At 50.1% G+C, this 25864-nt stretch overlaps 1 protein-coding gene across 2 annotated transcripts in view; it reads right to left on the bottom strand.

The window, feature by feature from the left end:
• The window catches only part of LOC108937703 (neuropilin-1a-like), a 40145-nt gene that overhangs the window by 5726 nt on the left and 8555 nt on the right, over positions 1–25864 (bottom strand). For both annotated transcript variants that reach the window (XM_029253347.1, XM_018757770.2), the window contains exons 3-11: positions 22321–22502; positions 18201–18428; positions 15852–16007; positions 14483–14652; positions 8564–8719; positions 7994–8138; positions 4627–4952; positions 1860–2001; positions 459–611 (exon numbers count right to left, since the gene is read on the bottom strand). In XM_029253347.1, the coding sequence (XP_029109180.1) occupies positions 459–611; positions 1860–2001; positions 4627–4952; positions 7994–8138; positions 8564–8719; positions 14483–14652; positions 15852–16007; positions 18201–18428; positions 22321–22502 (1658 nt within the window). The remainder of the gene's footprint in view (positions 1–458; positions 612–1859; positions 2002–4626; positions 4953–7993; positions 8139–8563; positions 8720–14482; positions 14653–15851; positions 16008–18200; positions 18429–22320; positions 22503–25864) is intronic.

Here is a 25864-nt window from a genome sequence, read left to right as displayed (position 1 = left end):
CACTTACTTATTTAGCAGATGCTTTTCTCCAAAGTGAAGGCATGCAAAACGAGGGGTGAGAGATGATGGGATTCAGAAAGGAGGAACGTGGCATTCGGAATGGTGAATGACAAGTGGGGACTGAGGAATGGGGAAGAGGTAGAAGGGATGAAGGTACAAGGTAATGCTGGAAAATTGGGGAATGAGAAATATGATAGAACGGTGGATGAGGGATGAAGAATGTGGGATGAGAAATGGGAAATGAGGGATGATTAATAGGGGATGGTGATGAGGCATGGGGAGTGTGGAACTACAAAAAGAGGGTTGAGGAATGTGGAGTGAGGAACGTCGAACTAGGAAACGGCAATGAGGAATGAAGGATGAAGAATAAGAGAGAGGAGGATTGGAGGACGAAGAATGAGGGATGAAGACCGAGGAATGAGGAAGTATAAGCTGGGCGGTCGGGGGCAGGTAAGCACCTCCTTCGTCATAGTCATCCGCTGTCTCGGCGGGGCAGCTGGCCGGATCGAGCTCGCAGTCCTCCAGGAAGGTGGAAGTAGGTGTGGGTGTGGGTGTGGCCGAGGGTACGGCAGCGGGCATGGCAACGGCGGCGGTGGGTTCGGCTGTAGGCTCTGTGGAAGACAGAGAGCTATTTTAAACACTATTCAGCTCAGGCCATAATTAAACAACCTAAAGAACAACCCAAACACACCGGTCTGTCCACAGAACATCTGTATGGTGGAATTCACAGATTTCCTTTTAGGAAGACATTGCGCCTGCTCCTTTCCCCTGCCCCGCCTGCGCCAGTCTGTGTGCCCCTCCACTGAGCGCAGACGGTCGGGGGGTCACCGCGACACACAGTGACATCGAAACCTGCTCCGTGCAGGAAGTCAGCAGAGACCCGCGGGGCGGGAGGAAAACCCGAGTCAGATAAATGCAGGCGTTCGGCGGAGAGGGGGTCAAGGGTCAGGGGCCGCGAGGATCATGGGTCGCGTCAGGGGCCGGAGATGTCACCGTGCACCGAAGCTTGTTCGAAGAGCGAAAGTGAGCCGCGCCCCCATCTCCCACGTGGGGAGAAGCAGCGAGTGGGACATGTGGGTTCACAGCAGGTGGTCCTTATCCAGTCAGCTCATAGATTCACACACTGTTCATCTGCTCACTCCTCCAGTTGTAAAAAACTCTTTATTGATTTAGCTGACACTCTTCCCCCCACTTACAGCATAGGGTTTGCACACTAAGCTTCTTACAATGACTTACAGTAGAAATCGCTTTTATTTTCTTAGCAGATGCTTTTCTCCAAAGCAACTTACAAGGTTAATCTACTTACAGTTATTTACCCATTTATACAGTTGGGTAATTTTTACTGGAGCAATTTAGGGTAAGTACCTTGCTCAAGGGTATTACTGCCAGAGGTGGGGCTCACACCTGTAGGTCCAAGGGCAGAGGCCCGATGTCCCAACAGATGCTTTTCTCCAAAGCAACTTACAATGTTAAGGGACTTACAGTTGTTTACCCATTTATACAGCTGGTTAATGTTACTGGAACACTTTAGGATAAGTACCTTGCTCAAGGGTAGTACAGCCGGAGGTAGGGTTCGAACCTGTGACCTTCGGGTCCAAAGGCTCTAACCACTACACTAGCAACTCTCCCCTAATTACCCAGCTGCAGAAATGACATTCAACTGTGGGTAACTACCTTGGTCAAGGGTACTGCAGCAGGAAGTGGCACTTGAAGCCAGGTGTTTCTGATTAAAAAATGATAACTGTAACCATCACACCACCTGCGGCCCCAACCTGCATGCAACCGGGAAAGTAAATGTTTAGTGAGTGTAAAGGAAATGTGCACTTCTGAGCGAGGCGCTGCCCCGCTGGGGGACTCACCTAGGTCACATCCGAGGAGCTCCAGGCGCAGGGCCATTCCAGAGGGGCTCGCCCTCTCGGGGTAAATCCTCAGGAACCGAGTCACCAGTGGCTCCACGACTCTCAGCTCTGGCGTGTCGTAGTTCAGGTTCCCCTCGAAAACCTGCATGGTGGAGGAGGTGGGACATGGGGGGGCGGGGGGGGAATGGGTTACCGACCATGTCCATCACAAACAGCAGTCCACCTCTGTCACCTCTAGCAGCAGCGTTAGCATGCATGCACGCGCGCACACACACACACACGCACACACACACACACACACACTGCAGTGCTAAGGTCAAACATGGAGAACAGAGACCAAAAGGGAGACACTGTAGCCCAGCGGGTAGCAAAAGGACCTCACGGCTCCTGGGCTCTGAATTTGGACACATTACATTTATCCATTCAACTCATGCTTTTCTCTGAATTGACTTACTTACTAGTATGTATATAGTGTGTGAAATACATGTTTTGAAACCTACTATACCCAACATATGCAGTGGGTTGGACCGGGTCCTGCTCTCTGGTGGGTCTGGGGCTCAAGTCCCGCTTGGGGTGCCTTGCGGCGGACTGGCGTCCCGTCCTGGGTGTGTCCCCTCCCCCTCTGGCCTTGCGCCCTGTGTTGCCGGGTGAGGCTCCGGCTTGCTGCGACCCCGTATGGGACAAGCGGTTCAGAAAATGTGTGTGTATACCCAACATATGTCCCTGTTGGTCTATAAATTTACCAGACACTTTTCTCCAAAGCAACTTCCAATGAACTCTACATAGTGTTACAAACCCACACCTTATTTACCAGGGTGACTTATACTGCTAGATACACGACTTACACTGGGTCACTCATCCATACATCAGTTGAACACACCCTCTCTGTCACTCACACACTATGGAGGAACCTGAACGGCATGTCTTTAGACTGTGGGAGGAAACCAGAGCACCCAGAGGAAACCCACACAGACACAGGAGAACATGTGAACTCCACACAGACTAAGCAGGAATCAAACCCATATCTTCTCACACCACCCAGGCACTATGAGACAGCAGCGCTACTCGCTGTGCTACTGGTTTAACTGGAAAATTAACTGCATTGTTCTGTTCACAGTGTATTAGGATCATGTTCTTATTAGTGTCTCACATTCACCTCCATTCTCAGTAGGGCACACGCACATTGTTTTATTACATTTACCTGACACTCTTCTCCAAAGCAACTTTCAGTGTTTAATCTACCCGCAATTAGGCCTATTTACTCATTTATAAAGCTGGGAAATTTTACTGGAGCAATTTAGGGTAAGTACCTTGCTCAAGGGTACTACAGCTGGAGATGGGAATTGAACCTGTGACTTTTGCATGTGTTCACACGGGTTTCTTCCAGGTGCTCCGATTACCTCCCGCAGTCCAAAGGCATGCATTTCAGACAGACCCGTGACTTAAAATGTGCGTGCATGCGTGCGTGCGTGCGTTAAATTGCTCTGCTGCATAGATGGGCAAATGAATGTAAGTCACCTTGGATAAAGGTGTCAGCGAAATACTAGATAATAATCACCGTATGTCTGGAAAGAATTGTTTGCTCGGTGAATAAATGTAACTGGCAGATCACTGTCTGTAGGCACCACAATATTGCTCTGCTCTCCCAAACAGACACAGGAAGGGGGACAGCAGATATCTATATTTCAGTTCTCAATAAATCAAGCTCTCCTCCATGCGGGATAGATGGATGGTCCTGCCCGGATGTGTATAATTGGGGACAGAGCGTGGTGCCGTGTCTGGATAGAGGCCCCGGGCCCTCCTAGGCCCCATAATTCTCCGCGCCCCTGACACTATTACATGTTTCTGTTACCTCGGACGGCTCAGACCGTTTCCAGCTGAAATGACTTTCGCTTCACTGTTGGACTCGCGAGCCTTAAGACTGTGTGTGTGTGTGTGTGTGTGTGTGCGCGCACGCCATGATTTAGACAGGTGTCCCGTCACCCACAAAGCAGGCACCTCTTAGAAACTGGTGGAACATTTTAAACACGTGTGAATTTTTTTTTCAGCCTTTCAATCTATAAGCCAAGTAATTTTTTTCCCGGCAGAAATACCTTTTTATCCATTATGAGTGCAAATCTAATCCACATAATTAATTCCCATAATGGATATGCAGAGCTAATAAAGGTGCTTCTGCCATTGTAGAGGAGTGCCTTCGACTTCATTTTTTTTCTATGATGGTTCATTATCTTATGCCGAGAGCGGCTGGTAGAGTCAATATAGAACTTTCCAGAAGTACTCATTTTAAGTCTTTGGAGAAGTTTGATTTTGTAATTAGACTATTACATAATTAGATAAAGTGAGGGGGTGCGGTGGTGCAGCAGGTTTGGCCGGGTCCTGCTCTCTGGCGGGTCTGGGGTTCGAGTCCCGCTTGGGGTGCCTTGCGACGGACTGGCGTCCCGTCCTGGGTGTGTCCCCTCCCCCTCCGGCCTTACGCCCTGCGTTGCCGGGTTAGGCTCCGGCTCGGCGCGACCCCACTTGGGACAACAGTTTCAGACAATGTGATAATTAGATAAAGTGCTTGCAGGCCAGGACATCTGCGAATCTGCCTGTTAAAGGGATCTCCATACACCGAGAGTTTTGGGAATGCAGGCAGCACTGCACCCTCCCAGAGCAGAAGGTAAGACTTTGACATACAATCACAGAGCCCGGATCACTGACCCAAATCACAGAGCTGAGGGTACAGACATTGCGAAGCGATCACGGGGCGCATCCTCTCGCCGCTCACCTTGGGTTTGCCGCCGTGTTCGTCCTGCACCGCGGTCCAGTCAGAACCGTTGCCGCTGTAGGCGACGCGAAACTTGCGCATGAAGGCCTTGTGCTCGCGTAGCTTCCCGCCCTGGATGATGAGGCCCGTCACCTGCTTCTCCTGGCCCAGGTCCACCTGCAGCCACTCGTTGCGGAAGTTCTGGTGCTGCTGCAGGGTCCAGCCGGAGCGGCTCGTGAGCAGCCGGGCGTTCTCCGGCACCCAGCCGCGGTCCCCGTGCGACACCGAGATCTGGGCGTCGGAGATGGCACCTGACACCATTCCCAGCATGCTGAAGCACGGGTAGTCTGTATTGGGTGGGAGACAGGGGGTTAATGTGGAAGGTCTCTCTCTCACACACACACACACACACACACACACACACACACACACACACACACACGTGCCTGTATAGTTCATCCTCGCATGATCACAAAAATAAAGAGAGGGGTTCTGGTCATGCAATTGACTGGCCATTCCTAAAATAAAATAATTTACATAATTTTTTTAATTACTCTTTTAGACCTGATAACAATATGAATATATTTGAACAAATCTGACATAAATTTTAACTATTTTTGTGTTGACCTAAAAATGCTGAAATGACCGAAATGTTGTCTTAACACGTCTTAACAAAACACATCATAATATGACAAAAAAAGATAAAAAGTAGACGTGCCATGTTGGAAGATGGCACAACATTAACAACAATTCCTTACCAAATCTGCATACATAATAAAATATTTTTCATGTCATTTTTTGATGTTTAGTGAATGTGAATTGCTTCAAATATTGAAATAAAGTCTTTTTGTTTTTTTATGAGCAGCTGAACAGAACTCGGTCACAACAATATGGAAACAATCAACGTACAAAGAAAATGCAAATATACACAAATACAGCTGAAAGGCAAAAGGTACAGCAGTTAATAACGGAACTGTTTAAACTGTTTTTGTTACACTTTTCCAGTTTTTTTGGAAAATTCCCTGAAATACATATAAAAAACAATAACGCATATAAGGCGGGGGTGCGGTGGCGTGGTGGTGCAACGGGTTTGACCGGGTCCTGTTCTCTGGCGGGTCTGGGGTTCAAGTCCCACTTGGGGTGCCCTGCGATGGACTGGCATCCCATCCTGAGTGTGTCCCCTCCCCCTCCGGCCTTACGCCCTGTGTTGCCGGGCTAGGCTCCGGTTCGCCGTGACCCCACTTGGGACAAGCGGTTTCCGTCAATGTGTGTGATAACGCGTATATGTATATAACAGCGTATAAAAAAATGACATTGTGACACTGCGCTATTTGGTCACCCACAGATGGAATATAAGTTGAACTAGGGTGTGAGTCTGAGCATTGAGGGGTCTCCTTAGCAAATAAAGGAAGTAGTTTTGGAATCCGCTGGGCGAATAAATGGGCCTCTGTTCCCTTTGCCTTCCCGTCACGGTGGGCAGGTGTGCTGCCAAGGGCCCGAGTCCGTGGAGAATCCCCCCCCCCGAGGGGCACGCGCACGCAGACATGCCGACTGCTTCCTGGATGCAGGTGTGTCTGCGCTGCGCTCCCCGAGGGACACCCAGGCAGACAGCTTTCCGGGAGCCGCCGCAGCTTTTTCTTCTCCACCCGGCGTCTCGAACATACCGCTGCTGTCCGTGGCTCCGGAAGAGCTCGAGGAAACGGCAGCTTTGAGGCCCGACCGGGAAACCGTGAATCTGAGTTTGATGCCCAGACATGGACTATGACCCAGGGGCTTTGGACATTAGCTGCGACCCATAGACCTTCAGACATGGGTTATGACCCTTAGGCCTTCAAAGCTGTCAATAAGTAAGGACGGAATCAAAGAGGCCCAAGCGACTTCACTGTACAGCCAATCCCGAGGTCAGCAGCGTCCCATCATCCGGCTCGTACCGTGTACTGAGGCTGAGCAGCGCATATTCCACGATCGCCGAAACAAGCGTCACGCCCTGTCTGCGTGGAACGCCCATTCGACGCTGCTCTCACCGCCGACAGACACGCAGGAGGAGTGGAAAATTTTCTTTATAGTTATAAAAACAGAAATCAGAAAAAGGCCCGAGTGACTATTTTTACACGATCAGAGAGGACGAGCTGCCAGAGGCTTCGCAGCGCAGCGAAATCCAGCGCGGAATTCAGGCCTCCCGCTACGAGGTCTGGAATTAAACCTCGAAAACGGATTTAAGAGATGACTCCCTTGTCCGGCTAAAAAAAGAACTTTGCTGCCTTTTACATGCAAATTCAGAACAAAAATCAGTTTGTTCTTACAGTAAGATCCACAAAGAGTAGCTGAGCGAGTGATGAATTCATTCCACTAAACAGGGTCCAGCACGATGAAAATGCGATATAGCAGCGTATGAAGGTAGGGCTCTGCAAACACTCGGTCCTCAACTTACAAACACAGCTGGGAGCGGAAGTCTGTATGTAACTTGATTTGTCTGTAAATCAGGCACAATGTCACAATCAATGAAACTGTAATAATACAGACATCCCTCACTTGAGGCTCTGTAAAAAGGATCAGATGAAACTAATGAAATTCAGCCTCACTTTTATCTATTCTATTTCCGTCATCCTCTTGTCTTGCAACTGGGAAAGCAGACGGTTGCTGTGTTCCAGAGCCTATCGAGGAGCACGGGGCGCAAGACAAGGAACACTGTGGACGAGACTCCAGTTCATCACAAGACTGCAGCGTTATTGTCGCTTATTAACTTGAAACACGTGTGATTTTGTTCCGCTTTCTCTTTCTTTATTGCCAATAGGATCAATACGAGGGTACATATCCCATTTTATTTGATGAGTAAGTTCTGAACAAGTCTGCAGTATAACCATGATAAAAAAATTTCACCTTCAAAGATTTGTAACTCGAATGCTTAGAACACGACAACCCAGCGCAGTGGGATTTTTGCATTTTCATACGGCCAGTTAACTGAAATATACTAAAGATATACTAATGTGTTGGAGATATTAATGAGCAGTTCAGACTCAGCCTACTTTATAAACTCGAGTCGCACCTCAACGAGCCATACAGCTGTGATGCTTTTGAAAATAAATGGAAACTGTGCAATAAGTATTGCCACAAATACTACTAAAGACAATGTGACCATTTTACAGTGAGCAGTGAACTTAATTTTGTAATTTTTAGGTGAGCACATTATTTTTTCCCATAATAATTAATGGTTATCTGACCCTCATATAACAGTCCCCCAATTAATGACTGGATGTATTAACTTGTGTTTGATTTGTGTGTATATTACCTGAGTTGCGTGCAGGTTATGTACATGTCTGTTTAGGTGTGTGTGTGTGTGTGTGTGTGTGTGTGTGTGAGAGATGCTTGCCGGTCCCCCAGGACCCACCTGAGACCCTGCAGCCGTACACCTCAAAGCGAACGGAGATGCCCTGCTCCCAGGTGACGGGACGGATGCGAATGAAGCGGGTCATTGTGGGTTTGGGCAGCGTCGCCTTCACCACATCCGTCGGGTTGGAGTTTCCCACAAACACCTGGAAGAGGAGAGAGAGCGGGAGCTACGGCCACCTGTTTGTGCACATCGTCTCTTACATCATCATTTCATCCGTTTTCTTTGCGGACGGTTTTCATGGGCGATACTTTTAACTAATTGCCCACTTCTGCCTTTTCACACAGTGGGGCATAAAGAGGCTCCAGACTTGGCTTAATTCCACAAAATCATTTACGCCCTTAAGGGAAATTCTGACAAATTATGTATTTTGTAGATCAGATCTCCTAAATAAAGTCTATCGTTTACTCTTGTACATATTTATGCAGCACAGAATATTTCTCAATCATTTTAACTTCTGTGCCGCCAGATGTTTTTGCAGGATCTGAACCTTGAACCTTCTGTTTAGGCCTCCACTTAGGCCATCAAGAAATGCATCATGATGGCTGTTGAGGAACAAAGTGTCGAAACCTTCTGCTTTGGGCCCTCTTTCAGCGGAATCCAGTCCTCGCCATTAGAGCTCAGGTCCAGTTTGTAGGACGTGACATAGTAACCCTTCTTGGTTTCCTTGGAGATCGCACCCTGCAGCCCGATTGCTGAGACCATGCGAAGGAACCCAAGGTCCACCTGGTGAGTCAGGCAGAGAAAAAAAAATAGTTACAGTCTGTACATCACCAGCCACGATGCATTTGGGTGGCATGTTAAGCATCGTGTGACCTGATGTGACCCCCAAAGGAGATTGTGTGACCTCAGATAACCCGAACAGGTGAGCTCCTGTTTCAAAAATGTCTTGAAAGATGAATTGGAGGAAAAAAGGTAACATGGAAAATGCCGATTCTTGGCAATTCCACCATCTAATAAGGCCTTCGAATTAATTTCCTTATATAAACTGGGATTAAGTCATATCCTGCATTGAACAATAATCGGTTTATTAATGATTGCAATTGTCCTGGGGCCTGGGAGAGCGATGGAGAGCAATGAGAAAAGTCAGAAGTCTGTCTAGAAACCAATTTTGTGGTGATCTTGATTACTGTGGGTCTTTACTAGTTCTCCCAATATATTATAGAGAGGTCAAACTGGACCAGGGACAGAGAGGGTGGTTCGGGTGAATTAGACAATACATAAACACGCACACACGCACACACAACTAATGACATGCAGCGACTTTGATTTTACACATTGACCTTTCGAGATGCCCCCCTTACTGCTGCTGATGCTGACTGACGGGTAAAGGCCATGGGTTCAGTGAGACACTCCCACTGTGACCAAGTGGTCCCTAGGATCCACCTTGAGCAATACAGGCTGGCGTGGTCAGTTCACTGAGCAAGACGTGGTCAATTAACCATTGAATGCATGGTCTACTCGCTTAGTGGGCGGAGCTCCACCAAATCTGGTCTCCGTGACGGACAGAATGACTTGTGCCCCATGAATGAAGAGGCTGGCCTGGGTTTACAATGCAGCTGCTTTTTGAGGGCAAATCAATTATCATTCCATTAATACTTTGAACAAATGTGCCAACGGGCAAATGGAGATAAAGAAAATTCTGAAAGGGGTACAAAAATTATATCGCTTTATGTTCCGTGACACGAGAAGGAAAAAAGCAGCGGCCCATCTGCGTGCGTGTGGGCCGAAGGAGCCGGCAAACAGCTCTAGGGACCATTCAGAAATATTCCCTGGATTCTTCCCCCTAAGGAAAAAAAAGCCCACAAAACAAGAAGCGGATCGTGGGGAAGGAGCCACCGCTTGTGACTTTAATTCAGACGCCATCTGGCAGCGGCTGACCGAGACATGGCCAGCGGCGCGCAGCCAGCACTCCTGGCAGGCGAGGGCTCCATTTAGACTGACCTAATAAGGCAAACAGAGAGCTGCAGGCACACACCCCCCATTCGCCCCCTCCGACTGGCCCCAAGTCGTCACCGTGGAGGCAGGTACTGGGCGCCGGAACCCGGGACTTTCCTTTCCGCCATCACGCGCTGTACGTTACCTGGCTGTCGTTCAGGACCGGGACAGTGCGGCGAACCCACGCCGCAGCGGGTGAATCAGAGCAGGACCTGCGGCGAATCCGGCAGAGTCCTTCCTCACAACGCTTGGCACAATGCATAAGAACTCTTCGCCTACTTAAAAAGCTGGATTTTGTTACCGAAATTCATACTCACGGCACTTGAGGAGCACAGATCCTTGGGATAATTTATTGCGTCTCCTGCGGTTTTATCCAAAGCGAGTAAAAATTTTACACATGTGTACAGCTGCATATATTTAATGGAGCAATTCAGGCAAGGCACTTAAAGTTGTACGTTCCACGCTATGCTGTCTTTTGCTCCATTTTTCAAAGGCAGGATATTGAAAATATTATATGACTATTACATTATATTATTAATCTGACTCCTTTAAGCAGGGGGTATGGTTAACAATTTAGCAATCATTTAACCATGTATGGGGGGCGCCGCGGCACAGCAGGTTTGGCCGGGTCCTGCTCTCTGGTGGGTCTTGGGTTTGAGTCCCGCTTGGGGTGCCCTGCGATGGACTGGCGTCCCATCCCGGGTGTCCCCCCTCCCCCACCAGTCTTATGCCCTGTGTTGCCGGGTTAGGCTCCGGCTCGCCGCGACCCCCGCTTGGGACAAGCAGCTTCAGCCAATGCATGTGCGTGTGTTAAACATGTATAAAGCAGGGTAATTATTGCTTTATCAGTGTAAGGTAAGTACCTTGGCCAAGGTTTGAATCTGTGGCCTCCGAGTGCAAGGTAAAGGCTCTAACCACAGCGCCACCTTCAGCAACATGTTTCATGCTTCTTTCTTACATACACCGAGATAATATTCTCACTGAAGCTACTCTGGTACCACGAGAGGGATTTGAACCTATGAATCTGTGCTCACAAATCCACACTCTTCAGTGGCACTCAGGGTATTTTGTACATTAGCGTCAGAGGGAAGCGATGCTGCGGTCAGGTCTAAGCTGGATGGCGTTCTGCTTCGCCTTTGATGTGACCGTCACGTGGGTTAATTGCACATTTCTGGAAGCTTCTGTTGAAATCACTAAAGCCATGACGCCCTGGGCTGCTTGATGAAGGTCAGCGCAGGAAGAGAAAAAACATTGATTGTGGGATCGCCGAGCTGAAGAAAGTTCAGTCAGTCTTTGGACAGGAAAGGGGCTGTTAGTCAGCGCTCCTGCCCCCAGGATATTTACATCTCCAGGGGTATTTATGGTGGCAATGAGAGTGGTTCTCAAGGTGGCCCGGCGGACGCCTCGCGCTAATTACTCTTCCAGATTCAGCGCTTGGCACCGACGGCGGAGACGCAAGGCTGAGAATAGAGGCTCACGAGTGCTTCGGCGGCCGAGGAACAATGGAGAGCGGACGTGGTCGCGCTCCACTGACCGCCACTAATTCAAACAACATTTTTTTGCACTTCCTTCCAAAACAGGAAATGGCTGCATGTATTTGTTTTAGTTTCTGACCCTGGCTTCGGAGTTGAACCCTGGATCCAGGATAAAGGCTCGACGAGGAATCTTTTGAATGGTGGCGGGGTTTCTTCAAGAGGATACGGAGCACCCACCCGACATGGACCGAAGCCTGCCCAGAACCCACTGGGCTCAATCAGATGGACTCATTTGTGATTGCCTTTATTGGACCAGGAGCTCAACTGTGATTGGTTTACTCATTGCTGTTGCTTGATTATGATTGGCTGCTAAGTGCCGTTGCCTGATTGTAATTTTCTTCTCATTTCCATTGTTTGATTGTGACTGGTGTTCTCGAAGACGGTGCCCAAACGTGGTGTATGGTCATGCCCTTTTGGATTTTCTTTGCCAAAAATGTGGCGCATCATGTCACTGGCAAGAAGTCAAATCTTGTTACTTTGGGAGGGAAATAATATTCATCATGAATGTGTATGATGTACCTGGGCAGGGTTTGAATCTTGCTCCTCTATAGTACCCTCAATCAAGGTAGTCACTTTGAACTGATACAGTAAAAATTACCCAGCTGTCTAAACAGGTAAATCAGTGTAAGTACCTCAGTAAAGATACCTCACACTGTAAGTCACCATGAAGAAAAGTGTCAGATAAATAATCATAATGCATAATATTATTGCTTCCTTTATTTCAAGCAATTTGTGTAAGTCAAGGTCATAGGTCAAGAATTCAGTTTTTTTTGCTGTCTGTGTTTAGATTATGTGCAACGGCAAGATCTCCCGCAGCAACCATAACACTGCAGCACTCAGATTCCACTTCCTAAACCATCATACCCCCTCAACGGTGGTAAGGACACAGCCATTCTTCCCACGGTCAAGGAACTTCACCACTGGAAGGAAAGGAGCGACTGAAAGGACAGACAAAACAAAACTGATATTACTGTGTTCTTGTTGTTGCTGCTGTTTTTGCTCAAAAAAATTACAGAAAAGCAACGCGAGAGCGAAAACCACAAGGGAGAAGTCGCCAACCGGTACGGAACCCTCTGCATAAATGCCGGAGGCAGACGTCTTTTCCAACGTTCGACTCGGGGTGCGTGATCGCCGGAAGACAACCATCTCTCAGATGTAAGCTCACCATACCTGATGGGAGATTCTTACACATCCGGAGAGCACCGGACGTTCTGCCGAAAAACGGCAGGTCTCAGTAAGTAGCCCGTCTCTCTGGATCAAAGCTGCCCCTCCGTCCCACTCTAAAGATATTCCACTAATGACCTAAGTGTTTGTTGGACCCAAGCAGGCCCTTCTCCCTGGCTTGCGTCCCACTGAAACATTAAGCAAGTCTGTCTCCAGCCCCGCTGACCGGTCTCTTCCTGGAGGTCTCTGCCAACACACATGTGATGCCACCTTAAAGGAAACCATATTTACAAGTCCCACAAAAATCAAACCAGAACTCTCGATGGAAGCTGAAATGATGAGGTTGTCATACTTGGGACACGCCTTGAGAAAGCTGGATCCTCACGGCGATGACGGAAAGGTTGGATGAAGAAGAGGAGGATGAGCAACAATCAAATGGATTGCCTCCACCACAGCGACAATGGACACACCCTTTCAGAACTAAGGACACAAGCGGAGGACAGAATTTTCCGAAACTCTGTATATATTGTCAACAGGAGTCGATATCGACTCAATTGCTCTTAACAACAACATATGTTTATTACATCATTTTACTGGTAGCGGCTTGTGTATTTGAATCCATTTGTACAGCAGCTCTGCTGCTGGGATATGAGCCTACAATGACTATAGTGACTAACTCTCCCCTGCAGCGTACACCCCAACGGTGATTTTCAATAGTCATGTAGGAAAGGAGGGGAAAGATGTCTGCAGGATCCTCTGGGCTTTATTACAGTCCCATCCAGCGTCATCAGTGGATGGAAGCAGCATTAAAACGTCTCCTGCGCATCTTTTGTAAAATGCAAACCGCTCAAGGGCCTGGTGCTCTGCGTGTGGCAGGTGCACGCGGACATGCGTGTAGAAGCACACGGGGAAATGAATTACCCTGTGGGTTGGAGATGATGGCACGGCACTGAAATGAATGGCACGCTTCACCCCCCCCCCTCCCCCAACCAGCCTCAGCACCACGGGCCCACGGCATTTCATTGTAAACCCGTCACAGCACCCCCCCTTGGCTGGTTGCGATGCCCTGGAGGGCACACGCAGCAGTGGATGTCGCCGCATTGCAAATCAGACAATGACATTGGGGGTCTTTCTTCCCCCGTCGCCTTGGAAACAACTTTGACATCTGATGGGCGAAAAGGAGTTACTGCCCCGAGCAGACAAGGGAAAGAAGACCCAATTACAGGACACAAAAAACACAATCTATTTTTGTTAGTTAATAAATGATCATATCGGAAAAGAGGTGCGGCTGAGAGCTGCTCCTTATAAGGCGCTCAGTTCCGTGTTTCACCGCGATTCAAAGTGACTTGGGTTCGGAGAACTAACGGCCGCTAGTAAAGAACCGAAATGAACTGCTGTCACAGAAACAGGCCCACTTGGCGCACTGCATTGTGGGCGAGTGCGTGGCAGCATGGTCCACGTTCTCTGGCTCCGAGGGACGCCTGCCGAAGGGTTCTGAGCGGCCTTTTTCTGGGAGGCGTCGGCTCGCACACCTCAACATGCTTCACGCCACAGGGCGCTGGGGGTGTTGGGCAGGATGCCCGTCTTGCACCTTGGCCCTCATTTGAGATCTGCAGCTGCAAAGGGTCTCCCAGAGTACAATGGGAGCCATGCATGGGAGGGAAGGGAAGGGCCTGTCGATAGTCCCACAGGAAATGAACTGAGGATGCGGGAGGGAAACCGACCTCTCCGTAGGGACAGCAGTCACTTGGGAAAAGAGGCATTTGGCCCCAACCAGACAGCTGAAGTACCAGAGCCCTGCCCAAAGTGGACAGTCCTTCACAGCAGTGACCCATCGCCTGTCTCCACTTACCTGTATCCACTCTTTGCTGGAGTCCTGTGCCGGTGTCCAGCCGTTCTCTTTGTAGTTGAGTCGGGAGCGTCCGGGTGACCAGTTGGTGTTATACTGGGAGGAAGCCCGGATCTGGTCGGTGCTAATCTCCCCCGACTCCATCCCCAGGGGCACCGAGCAGCCTTGGTCCACTGCAGGGGCAAGTGAGCAGATGAGCTGGGGTGTCCTCTATAGGAGAGCAGATGACCCCACTGATTGTTCCTGTTATGGTGTGTGTTTGGGATGGCCGGACTTGGGGTCGGGTTCCTATCGCGGACACCACCACACTTACCCCTGCCCGTCTCTCCCTGTGTATCTGTGTGTGTAGTGGTGGGGTACCAGCCTCTACACTTGATCCAGAATGTTGCAGTACGAGTTGTGTTTGACCTGCTGAGCTCCCATGTGTCTCACCTCCTCGCCTCTCCATTGGCTTCCTGTAACTGTTCATTTCAAGTTTAACACTCGGGTTACAACCTTCAAGATGGTCAAAGGATCTATACCCCAGTACCTAAAGTTCGCTCCCTAAACCTCAGCACAAGTGCTATGCTCCTTCACCTCTGAACACTAGATGGTCCCAGTAACAACTGCCCACATTTGGAAGTCCATTGGTTCTTAGTTTTGTCCCCAGTGCGGTGGAGTAAGCTCCCTCTGTCCCTCAGAGCTACTGAATCCCTCCCAGTGTTCAGGAAGGGTCTCAAAAACATTTCTTTTCGAGACATTTTTCTCCTGATGTCCTATCTACTATATAAATTTGCATCACACCATCTGTCACTTTCAGCTGTGTATTTCCTTTCAGTTCTACATGCAGTTACTTTTGCAATGTGCACCGGAAAAACACAACTTCGACAATCTGTCGCCTGTCTGTGTTTAAAGCTCTTTTTTGCTGATGCACTTTTGTTTACTCTGAGCCGTACGTCGCTTTGGAGAAAAGTGTCTGCCAAACACATAAATGTAAATGCAAATGGACAAATGGTGTATTCGTCATGCCACTGGACACCTCCTGACTTCACTTTAGCTTTTCAATTTTTTTTATGCAGACATTTCATTTTTCATAGCACACTGTACAGAGCAGATAAGTGAGGTCGGCTGAACCGATCAATCTGTGAGGAGGCGGAGTCTATTCTTGCCGTGACAGTGACCGACAGTCTGTCACATTCTCAAATAGCCTTGGTGGGTGCTAGCACCAGGACCTGCGGGGGTCTTCAACCATCTGTGGTGGAATTGCTGCCGATTCCAAAAGCGAGGCCTCCCCCCGCAGCCGCAGACTTACACATGAACCCAGGGTTTTGCAGAAGCTGTTCCTCAACCTGAGATTTCATCCCACACCCTTCTGGGAGCGGGGCTGACTCACCGTCAGGAGCCGCCCTTTTTGCGATGGTGAAGTTCGCGGAGAAGCCCTCTTTGGCGATAGCGTTGTCCGTGGTGAGCGTCACGGACAGGATGCCGGTGTAGGCCACGATTTGGCCTGGCGACTCCTGTCCGCAGTAGCGCCCGATGAATGGCCCCACTGCGGTTATGGGGAGGGAAAGAGATGGATGCCAGTTAGCTCAGCCTCATGTGCAGTTTCCTATGGTTACCAAAAAATCCAGACCATGACACCTGCACATCTTAAACAGCTGAAGGAAAAGAAGAAGGGAGACGTTGCCTCTCTTGCGGACAGTGTCAGGAAACCAGAAGCTTTATCCTTCGTGTCTGAAGAGCTTCAGATTTCGTTGCACTCTCGTTGCATCTGACTTATGGTGTAATAAGGGTGCAAGACAGTGCAATCGCTTGACTGCTCGTGGCAGCGCTTTTGATGGCCGACGGATGTTCTCTTGACGGCCCGTGGTTTGTTTGGACGACGCCGGCTGTTCCACGGCGCGACCTCAGTGAAACTCTTCGCAAAGAAACGTGCCGCTGCGGCGCACGTCGGCATCCGTTTGATCTGTGACGTCCCACTGGTCAAAAATAAAAGCGGTAATGAATGGAATTCGCCGGAGCGTCTGGCCGCCCCAGGGTCTTCGCGGTCTTTTTCATTAGCGCATCCCTGTGTGATGTTGAAAGGAGGAAACAGCCAGGAGGCCAGAACTGTGATGAAAGACCTGTTGCTCGCAGTTGTATCAGTGTGCGGCAACAGAAAGAGACCCCGATCCTTGTTAGCGCTCATACAAAAACACTTTTTTTGAGGCATAAACGAACCGATGGGCCACTGGGTCGCGCCGAGCTCCTCTAACTCCCACCGGCACGACAAGCATCAGGTAACGCTGGTGCGTCGCAGCTCATGGGCTGTGGGTTTGGATGCTGATTAGAATCCAGCTCTGCCTATGTGGGCTTTGTATGTTCACCTGGGTTTCCTTCAGGCGTCCTGGTTTGCTCCCACAGTCCAAAGACAGGTATTTCAGGGGAACTGGTGACTCTAGATTAGCCTTCGCGTCTCTCTGTGTGCGGTGCGTGTGAATGATTGCACTGCGGTGTTGAGTATCTAGGACTGTAAGTCACCTTGGATAAAGGTGTCAGCTAAATGCAAGGTATTCATACTGTCATGTGCGGCTGAGAGAACCGGGACGGCAGGACCCAAGTGCGGAGTCGTTCATTTGGATTCAGGGGATCGGGCAAGTTCTCGGCGTTGGGGACAGGCGAATGGTCGGTCGACTGGCGGTCGGGGTCAGAGCGGGGATCCATGGGCGAGGTCAGGAGATGAAGCGAAGAGTCGGTCGATCGGCGGTCGGCGTTGCAACAAAGATACGTGGACGTGGTCGAGAAACAAGGCGAAGGGACGAAAACCGGAGGATGAGAACTGAGAACAAGGGTTGAGCGTGCACTGGACATCACGAGGGAGGGCGGTTGTCTCTGACGAGATTCCGCAAAGGTATGGGCGCTGAGGAGGGTCTTTTAAAGGGTGAGCAGTTAATCAGGTGCTGGAGCAGAGTCAGGTGCTGTCGGTTGAGTTGTGGGTGTGGACGTGACGCATACCCGTACGTCACTTTGGACTAATGCTCTACAGGAAGTGCTGAGCTGGCCTGATAACTGCTAACCTGGGGATCTCCTAAAGAAGAGGAACAAAGGGGGGGCAGCACTTCTCGTGAAGGTGGTAACACATGGCCGGCATCGGGTGAGCGTTTCAAGGAGGAAAAATGTTCTGACTGGGAGAAGATCTCTGCCGGAAACTGAGTTGGAAACAATGAGTTGAAAACAGACCGCTAGTCCCCTAAACACCATAGGTCTGGATTGTGGGGCGTGCCATGCGGTTCCTCCGCACTGCATGACCTTGCTTGTATTTTAACGTGGCCTCCGAACCCCACGTCCCTCCCCAGATGCCATTAGGCTGAGGGAAGCCGAATCAGGCCCAGATAAGGAGCTGCTCCGCGTGCTTAATGAGGTTCGTGTCAGCACAGGCTTCCTGCCATTCTCCTGACACAATGCATGGCCCCTCAAGCGTTCGCGCTCTTGTGCTTCAGGGGCCTGGAAAGTAACGGATGGAGATAACATGGTTGTTTTTCTTCAGATTTTGTGGTCACAGTCAAACGCACTGGGCTAAGTGCCGTTTTCCTTCAGTGTGTGATTCAACTGAGAGGTAAAGGCTAACGTGCAAATCGAGAAAGACGCACACACACACACACACACACACACACACACACACACACACACACACACACACACACACACACACACACTGCAGCTGTGCTGTAGTTTGGCCCCCCGGTCCACTCAGACTACTCACCTCCCGGGAAGCCGTCCCAGACCTCCAGGCGGTCATAGCGGCACTGCGCCCCCGAGGGTGGTGTCGTGTCCGGCTCGATCTCAAACTTGTCAAACTCCAGGATGATCTCGGACATCTCGGGGGCGAAGACCATGAAGGTGCACTCCAGGTTGTGCGGGTACTTCTCAGGGAAGCCCGGGGAAGTGATGACTCCGCTGGACGAGGTGAAGTTCCTGGAACATTCTGGACCTGGTGGGGAAGGGAAATGAGGTTGACCCATTTGAAGCAGCAGTTCGGAAGAGCTATTTATTCTGGATTTTTGGAACCAGCCCCTCCAGCCCGAGGCACACACACGGCCCTATTCTCCGCAGACAGACGTGGTTTTACCACAGCGCCCTGCTCCAGTGGAAGCCACTGTACGGAAAGTTAGACCCAGCGTCTCGAGGATTGCCGGTCCCACAGGCCTGTCTGGATCTGTTCCCCAAGCGAGCGACGGTTTCGGACAGCCGCAGGAACTCACGCCAATGCCCCCCGAACATACCCTGCATGCTACAGAACGCTGTAGTACCACAGGGTGTCACCATGGCAACCGTCTCGCAAAAATTTGGAACTTTCCTTGTGCTAATATGGTTCATCCTCCCATGACAGGACTACTTGCTCCAGTCATGTGATTGACTGCTCAGTCCTATGTACCATATACTCCATTTTTAAAATCATTTGTACATGATAGAAATATGTATAATATTGACAAATTAACAAATTTTAATGAAATAGCTCTTGTATATTTACAGTATTTTCTTGCAAATCATTTGAAACATTAAAATAAAGTTGTTTTTTTAACAATTCCCCCAATATCTTACTACCGATGAGAAAAAAACCAAACGATCGAACAATCTTAATGCGATGATTCTTTCCCATTCTGCATTTTCGAAAAAATATGTTTGTATTACGTACTCAGATTCGAATGCTTCAAAATCACTTTAAATACTCAAATGAGCGATTTTTAAAAACAATTTCAGTTTCATTTCACCGATGACCACCCCTTTTTCCTTTTCTAAAAATTGTGGAAAATCTATTAAAAAAGTAGCATTGTGATGCACTTGCCCGTCTGGCCCACCCAGTATTCTCCTACCTGAGTCCAGCCATCCCTGAATGAAGTTTAGCTTTTAAAACATTGACCGCAACATGTAAAGCACAGCGGTGACGTCATGCCTGCTCTTACTGGAGGTTTCCAGCTGAGAGCGAGAACTGGGGACCAGGCGGCTGTTGGTTCAGACCCACGGAGGTGTAACTGCTCACGTGCCCTTTAAGAAAAGCAGTTAGAGCAAACTGCTCGGGGAGACATCCAGCTGTGTAAATGGGCACAGCTGGAGGTTCACGGGCAATAAATAATGCAGCATTCCCAAAGTAAATGTGGCGAGCGGTTCTTCTCTGTCATTTGGCTTACGTGGCAGGTCGTAATTCAGCACTATTAGGAGCACTCCACTCTAATGAATGGAGACAGAACGCTGGAAATGGCGACAAAGCGCTAAAGCTAAAACGTTAGAAAGGCTTGGCATTTAATATCACGCCGATGTTCTCAAATGCCTGCGCAAACTGTAGTACAACTGGGACACCGTTTAGACTCGGTAGTTTCTTCTTGCTTGTCATATATGCATTCGCGTACATATAAGGGCAGCAGGGGGTGTGGTGGTTAGATCTGCCACCTTGCAGTTGAAGGACCTGGGTTCAAAGCCTTGCCCCCACTATAGTACCCTTGATCAAGGTATTTATCCTGAAGTGATGCAATAAAATTTACCGTCCTGGACGAATGGGTAAATCGGTGTATTTCGCTTAATGTACAGACCTTGGAGAAAAGTGTTAAATGAATGAATGAAGAATGAATGAATGAATGATGTCTACAGCATAGAAAATTTCCTCAGGCCTGGTTTCCATGGGCGCACCTTTGAATAAAGGCCCCATACAGACCCATTTCAGGTGTGATGTCATGCTCAACAGGCACTTCGGAGCTGTTTGAGTTCTCCGAGGTTACCATGGCGATCGCAAAAACATAAATCAGTAGCCAGAGGAGAAGTGAAGAAGAAAGGGTACTGAAAGAGCAAATAAGCACCTTCAGACCTATGAATAGTGTAAAAGAAGCAGTGAAACCAGACTCTGTGTTCTCTGGCACGGCACTTCCTCTCGACAAGCTGAAAATATGGCGCGTGACATCTGCGGCACATTCTGCACGCCAGTCCCATCCATTCTTCTTGGCTCTGCTGAGGATATCTTCACTAAATATTTGTCTTTGTAGTTTTAACTTCATGTAAACGGTGCGTCATCCACGAGGCTCAAGGTTTCAAGGTCCTTCCAGCCTGTCGAAACGCGTCTCTTGATGCGGTGCGATGTACGCTTAACAGTCGGCCTTGAGAGTCGGTCATGTGTGGGACAGGAGCTGGAGCTCAGAGACCTACGGTTCGGACCAGCGGTCAAACATCCTAACATCCTAAAGGACGGCCTTTGTATAGACTGTTGATCGTGGAAGGCGCTGCTCGTTGGCTTCGTGGGGTTTACTGGGAAGCCTCATGCCCCTCGGTTTGGAGGCGGAGACTTGGTGGATGAGGGGGCGGGGTTAGCTGGCCTTCCTCCTTCGGTCTGTTGACACAGGTGGTGCCATAAAGCAGGCTAAGTGGGGGTGATGAGGGCAGCGTGACGAACCGATTAATGAGACGAGTGCCAACGGCGGCCCCTTTCAACGCAGTCCGCGGCCTGCGAAGCCCAGCGCTCCCAGTTTCCCCAGCGCACTTTAATGGACCCGGGTGGGTTCCGATGTGGCTTTGGAAACTGAGGAGCAGCCGCCAGAAACACATGTTCTGGGTCAGAGAGCCGCACAAGTATGAAATGTGGTGGAATAAGAGGTTAAATATAGACCGCGATCGGGGGGTGTCCCGTTTTCCTCCATGAAATGCCACAGAAACACATTAGAGGACCGCGGCGCGGCAGTGGCTCAGTTCCCTTTTCAGGCTTTGAACGCCCGACCGCCGTTTGCAGAGTATCGCCTGCTATGTGGCTCAGCGCGACTACATGGCATCTCCTCACGCAGCTTCTTCACTGCGGCATGGACCATAGAAAGGGCAGCAGGTGGCGTAGCGGTTAGAGCCACTGCCTTTGCACTCAAAGGAAACAGGTTTGAATCCCGCTCCCAATACTTCTGAGAAATATACTTACCCTGAATTGTTACAGTAAAAATGACCCTGCTGTATAAATGGATAAATCAGAAACTTTGGAGAACAGCATCATGGAAATGTAGAAAACACAATTACTGATAACTGGTAGCATAAACAATAAAGCAACATAAACGTCACAATAATTCAAGCCCAAACTCGAACGGACACTCATACCGCTGTTGACGTCCAACTACAAACGACTTTAACTCAACTACCCAACTTTGTTTTCAATCCCGTTGCTGTTTTCATCTCTGTGCTCCTACATGACGCTCCTTTACGAGCCTACATGACCCTCACACACATTCACACACATTCCATCACGCTGAACATGCGTTCGCACTCATTGTATGTTGCTTATTACTTATCCATGGCTTCACAACGTAAGATACGGACCCTACTACTTTTGCTTGGTTTGTCACGTGTGTCTGAAAGAGTATCTCCCACGTCAGACTCTGTGTGTGTTCAAACGCCGTTATATTACCTTTCTGCGCCACGTTACTGGTGTGTGAGATGAAGGAGACACCACGCTCTGCACCAAAGGCATCTTTTACAGGTGACGTTGGGTCGTTCGCAGCCATGAGCATTGGCCCCTAACCGCCATGCCTGACCTTTCCACCGTGGCATGTGTACAGATGGCCGGCACTGAGGAGTGGGGGGATGCAACACTCTCCTTTATGTCCTAATATGGGTGTCTGCTGTGGGTCAGCTGAGGGGCTTTCCTGGCTTTCATATGCCTGGCCTCAGTTCAGAACAGCTCCCGTGGGACCCCACATCCTCCTGAGTCCACCGGGTCACGTTGACCATTCTGTCCTCCATCCGAAACCTAGCCGGCAACCTCCAGCATCCTGAAACCGCCCCGCCCGGCCAGTAAAGCCAGTTTCCAGGATGTAAGAGGGGGCAGAGTGGTGCGGAGGTGATCGGGAGCAGGTACCCACCTGTTTTGAACACCTCGTAGCGGATGGAGAAGCCGGCGCCGTGCGTCTCGTAGTCGGACGCAAACTTGATGAAGAGCTGGCTGCCCGAGGAGATGATGGGCGACGGTGCGATCTTCCCACAGTACTTGCCCACCAGCTGGCCGTTCTCGTTCATGCCATCCCACACCTCCACGTAATCGTACCTGTAATGGCACAGAGGGGGGTGGTCAGCGGCGGAGGGGACCGGTGAACGACCGCACCCTTCTAACATGACACATGCTCCGAATATCTTCCGTTTTACTTCTTTGTCGTTTTCTAAAAACTATCATTTTAACATAATTTTAACAGCAGTGCAGGGGACGGTGCTGCCGTCGTACAATGTCCGGACGGTCCGAGAGAACGTGGGTTCTGATCCAGCTCGGTCTGTGCGGAGTTTGCATGAGTTCCCTGTGTGTGCTCTGGTTTCCGCCCACAGCCCAAATACAGACCCAACTCAGATACCCATGAGGAACCCTTGCGAGCATGAAGGATTCGGTGTATTTTGTGTACTGCGTATTTCCACTGCCACACTATGAAAAGTGGACAGTGTTGCCTAAAGTGGTTAAATGCTTTTGCACCTGGATACTTACTACATCGTAAGTGACTGAAGCTCAGCATGACTCAAACCTACAACCTTTCGGAGGGAACCAATGCTACACCCTGCAGCATTCCTCCTCCATGTGTGTTAAGTCCATTGGTGTGTCATGAGGATTCAAAACACTGGACGGTCAGCTGTAAAACAATGACTATGTACAACCAGGTAAACCGCAGTTCGAGTCACTGCCTTTCTGGGGGACTTGATCTGTCGGTTTAACGGCCAGGTGTGGGAACGTGGGAGGCTGCGGGGTAACAGACACCAACGGACAGCCTCACGCCCCACCCTTAGACATTCCTCTCCCAGTGGGGGTGCCCCAGCCCCCCACAGCAGGACATTCCCTCTGTCTGGCTTGAATTAAGAGGGAGATGCGGAGATGGGTGGCGAGCACGGTATGAGTGAGTAAGTGCCCACGCTTTACGAGGCCAGTGTGGGGCCTGAAGCAATGGGAAGTGCTTTGAGAGCGTGCTGAACTGCTCTTAACATCAGTTTTCCCAGAACAAAGAATGAAATCATAAGAAGATCACATCACGGAGGTCAGCGGATGACCGAAATGAACGGCGACCACCAGTCACACGACCGAACTTTGACCGAACGGCCACCTCCACCTCATTCACCTGACGCTTTTCGCCAAAATGACTTACGAGGTTGAGCTACATACACTGCTTGACTCCTTCACACAACGCGGTATTGTTTTACTGTATTAATTCGGGGTAAGCGCCTTGCTCAAGCAGGCGGGAACTGAACCCAGGTCCCTCGGGCCCAAAGGCAGCAGCTCCGACCAATACGCCAGCTGCTGCCCCGCGGAGCGGGGAGTGGATGAGAAGGACGGTCCCACAGACCCACCGGTCCTGTTCATGAACCTCGATGGAAAATCACCCAACCGGAAGCGGCTTTGGCTGCCGCATCTCCTCCCGGTGCTGATGGAGGAGCGGCCTCGGGAGCGGCTGCCCGTTCGAGGTGAATGGCTTCATCCGGCCGAGGCGCAAAGCACAAGGCCCGGTGAGGGTGGCGGGCCCATAATGAGCTCCCGCCGACTGTTTAGAGCACCAGGCTCTCATTTCTCCTTTTCCCCAGACCCCCTGCGGTGGCCCTGCTTTCAGGAACGTCTCTGTGAAGGCAGCGCAGCGGACAGACTTAAATGAGCCCGGGCTCCGCAGAACGACTTCATCTGCGCATTGTGCTCTGCGGTGAGAAGTGGACCTCACGTCGAGTTCATTACGCGGCAATGGTAGCAGCTGTACGCCGCGGTAAATATGGTTCCTCCGCATTTCCTAACGACGGAGGGACTCGTAAAAACTGCACAATCAAACATGGCTCTTTATCCGAGCGCTGAAGGGTCAGAGATTTATTGGAATTCCTGCATCTCTCAATTGACCTTCCGCTCTGGTTGTCTCTCCTGCTGGCAGCGCATCGCAAACCTCCTGAGCCAAAGGCTCAGTCACTGTTTCTGCCGGGTTTCCATGCAAGGAGCCGAACCTCAAACCGCCCGTTTCGTTCTTCGCGAGCAGCGAGGTTACGGGATGCTGCTGCTGGTTTACTCCCTCCTCCGGCTGATTTTTTAACTCTTCCTCAAACGGATGGCCCCCGAACATCGTATTTGTTGAAATCTCATTAAAAGAGCCCTGCGTGCTGAGTGACTTAGTTTATGGAGATTTTTAACACATCTTTCACCCCCTTGGAGAGACCATAAAGTGGAAGAGAGAGTGTGGGAACATAGAAGACCAGATGGGCTTGGCTTGGCTTGGTTGAAGATGCTGAAGACCATGTGAACAACAGTCCTTGGCCACTTTTATGCTGCTTCAGTGCCAGGATGTTCACCACAGCGGGCCGCCTGGCTGGCTACGATGTCACGGGTCCTGGGATTGTTTGGAATGCGGCGCGAGGGCATGTGAGAGTTTCTCAACCGCTGATCCGGAGCCTAACCTTACACCAGGCAGGATGTGTACTGGTTAGAGCCACCGACTTGCAGTCAAAGGATCCGGGTTCGAATCCCTGCTGTAATACCCTTGATTGAGGTTCTTACCCAGAGCTGATACAGAAGAATGACTCACCTGTATAAATGGGTTAGTGTACAAACTTCACATTGTAAATCACATTGGCTTGATCCAGTTGCCTCCCTCCCACAATGCATCGCCATGCCAACACAGCAGGGGCCACCAGCAGAAAGAGACGTCAGAAAGCAGGTAAACCAAGGATCAACCCGTCCACTGAGGTGTTCCCTTGACCACTGCTGCCCGGACAAAAACCGGCTACCGATTTCTACTCACGTCAAACATCAGAGAACTTTGCAGGTCTAACCAGCCGTCCAGATCTCAGCGCTGTGAACATTACCTAGCTGTCACTTTGGACAAAGGGTACCTCTGTGGTAACATCTGTCCACATCTGAAACAAGCATATCTCCATTTCCGAGAGCTGGAGGCGACACGTCTTCCTTCCACCGTTTGACACTAATTAACTCGGCCCGAAACGGTAACTTTTGTCCCTGCAGCCGTTGTGTGGCAGTAATGACCTCGTCCGTAGCGGTTCGACAGAAGAGGAGCAGGCGGCCTGCGAAGTTCACTTTATTAGAGCCTGCAGTCAGAAGTGAAATCAGTGCCCAGCAGAGGGAATTGAGCTCTTCCTCAGCTCAGGTCGTGTAATGGTTAGCGCTGCTGCCTTTTGCACCCAAATGTTGCAGGTTTGAGTCCCACCTCCAGTTGCAGTACCCTTGAGCACGGTATTTACCTTAAATTACTCCTGTAAAGCGGGGCGCAGTGGTGCAGTGGGTTGGACCACAGTCCTGCTCTCCGGTGGGTCTGGGGTTCGAGTCCCGTTTGGGGTGCCTTGCGACAGACTGGCGTCCCGTCCTGGGTGTGTCCCCTCCCCCTCCGGCCTTACGCCGTAGGCTCCGGTTCCCCGTGACCCCGTATGGGACAAGCAGTTCTGAAA

The sequence above is a fragment of the Scleropages formosus genome, chromosome 7 (assembly GCF_900964775.1).
Source record: "Scleropages formosus chromosome 7, fSclFor1.1, whole genome shotgun sequence".
Lineage (NCBI taxonomy): Eukaryota > Metazoa > Chordata > Actinopteri > Osteoglossiformes > Osteoglossidae > Scleropages > Scleropages formosus.
This window is presented reverse-complemented; position numbering and strand designations above follow the sequence as displayed.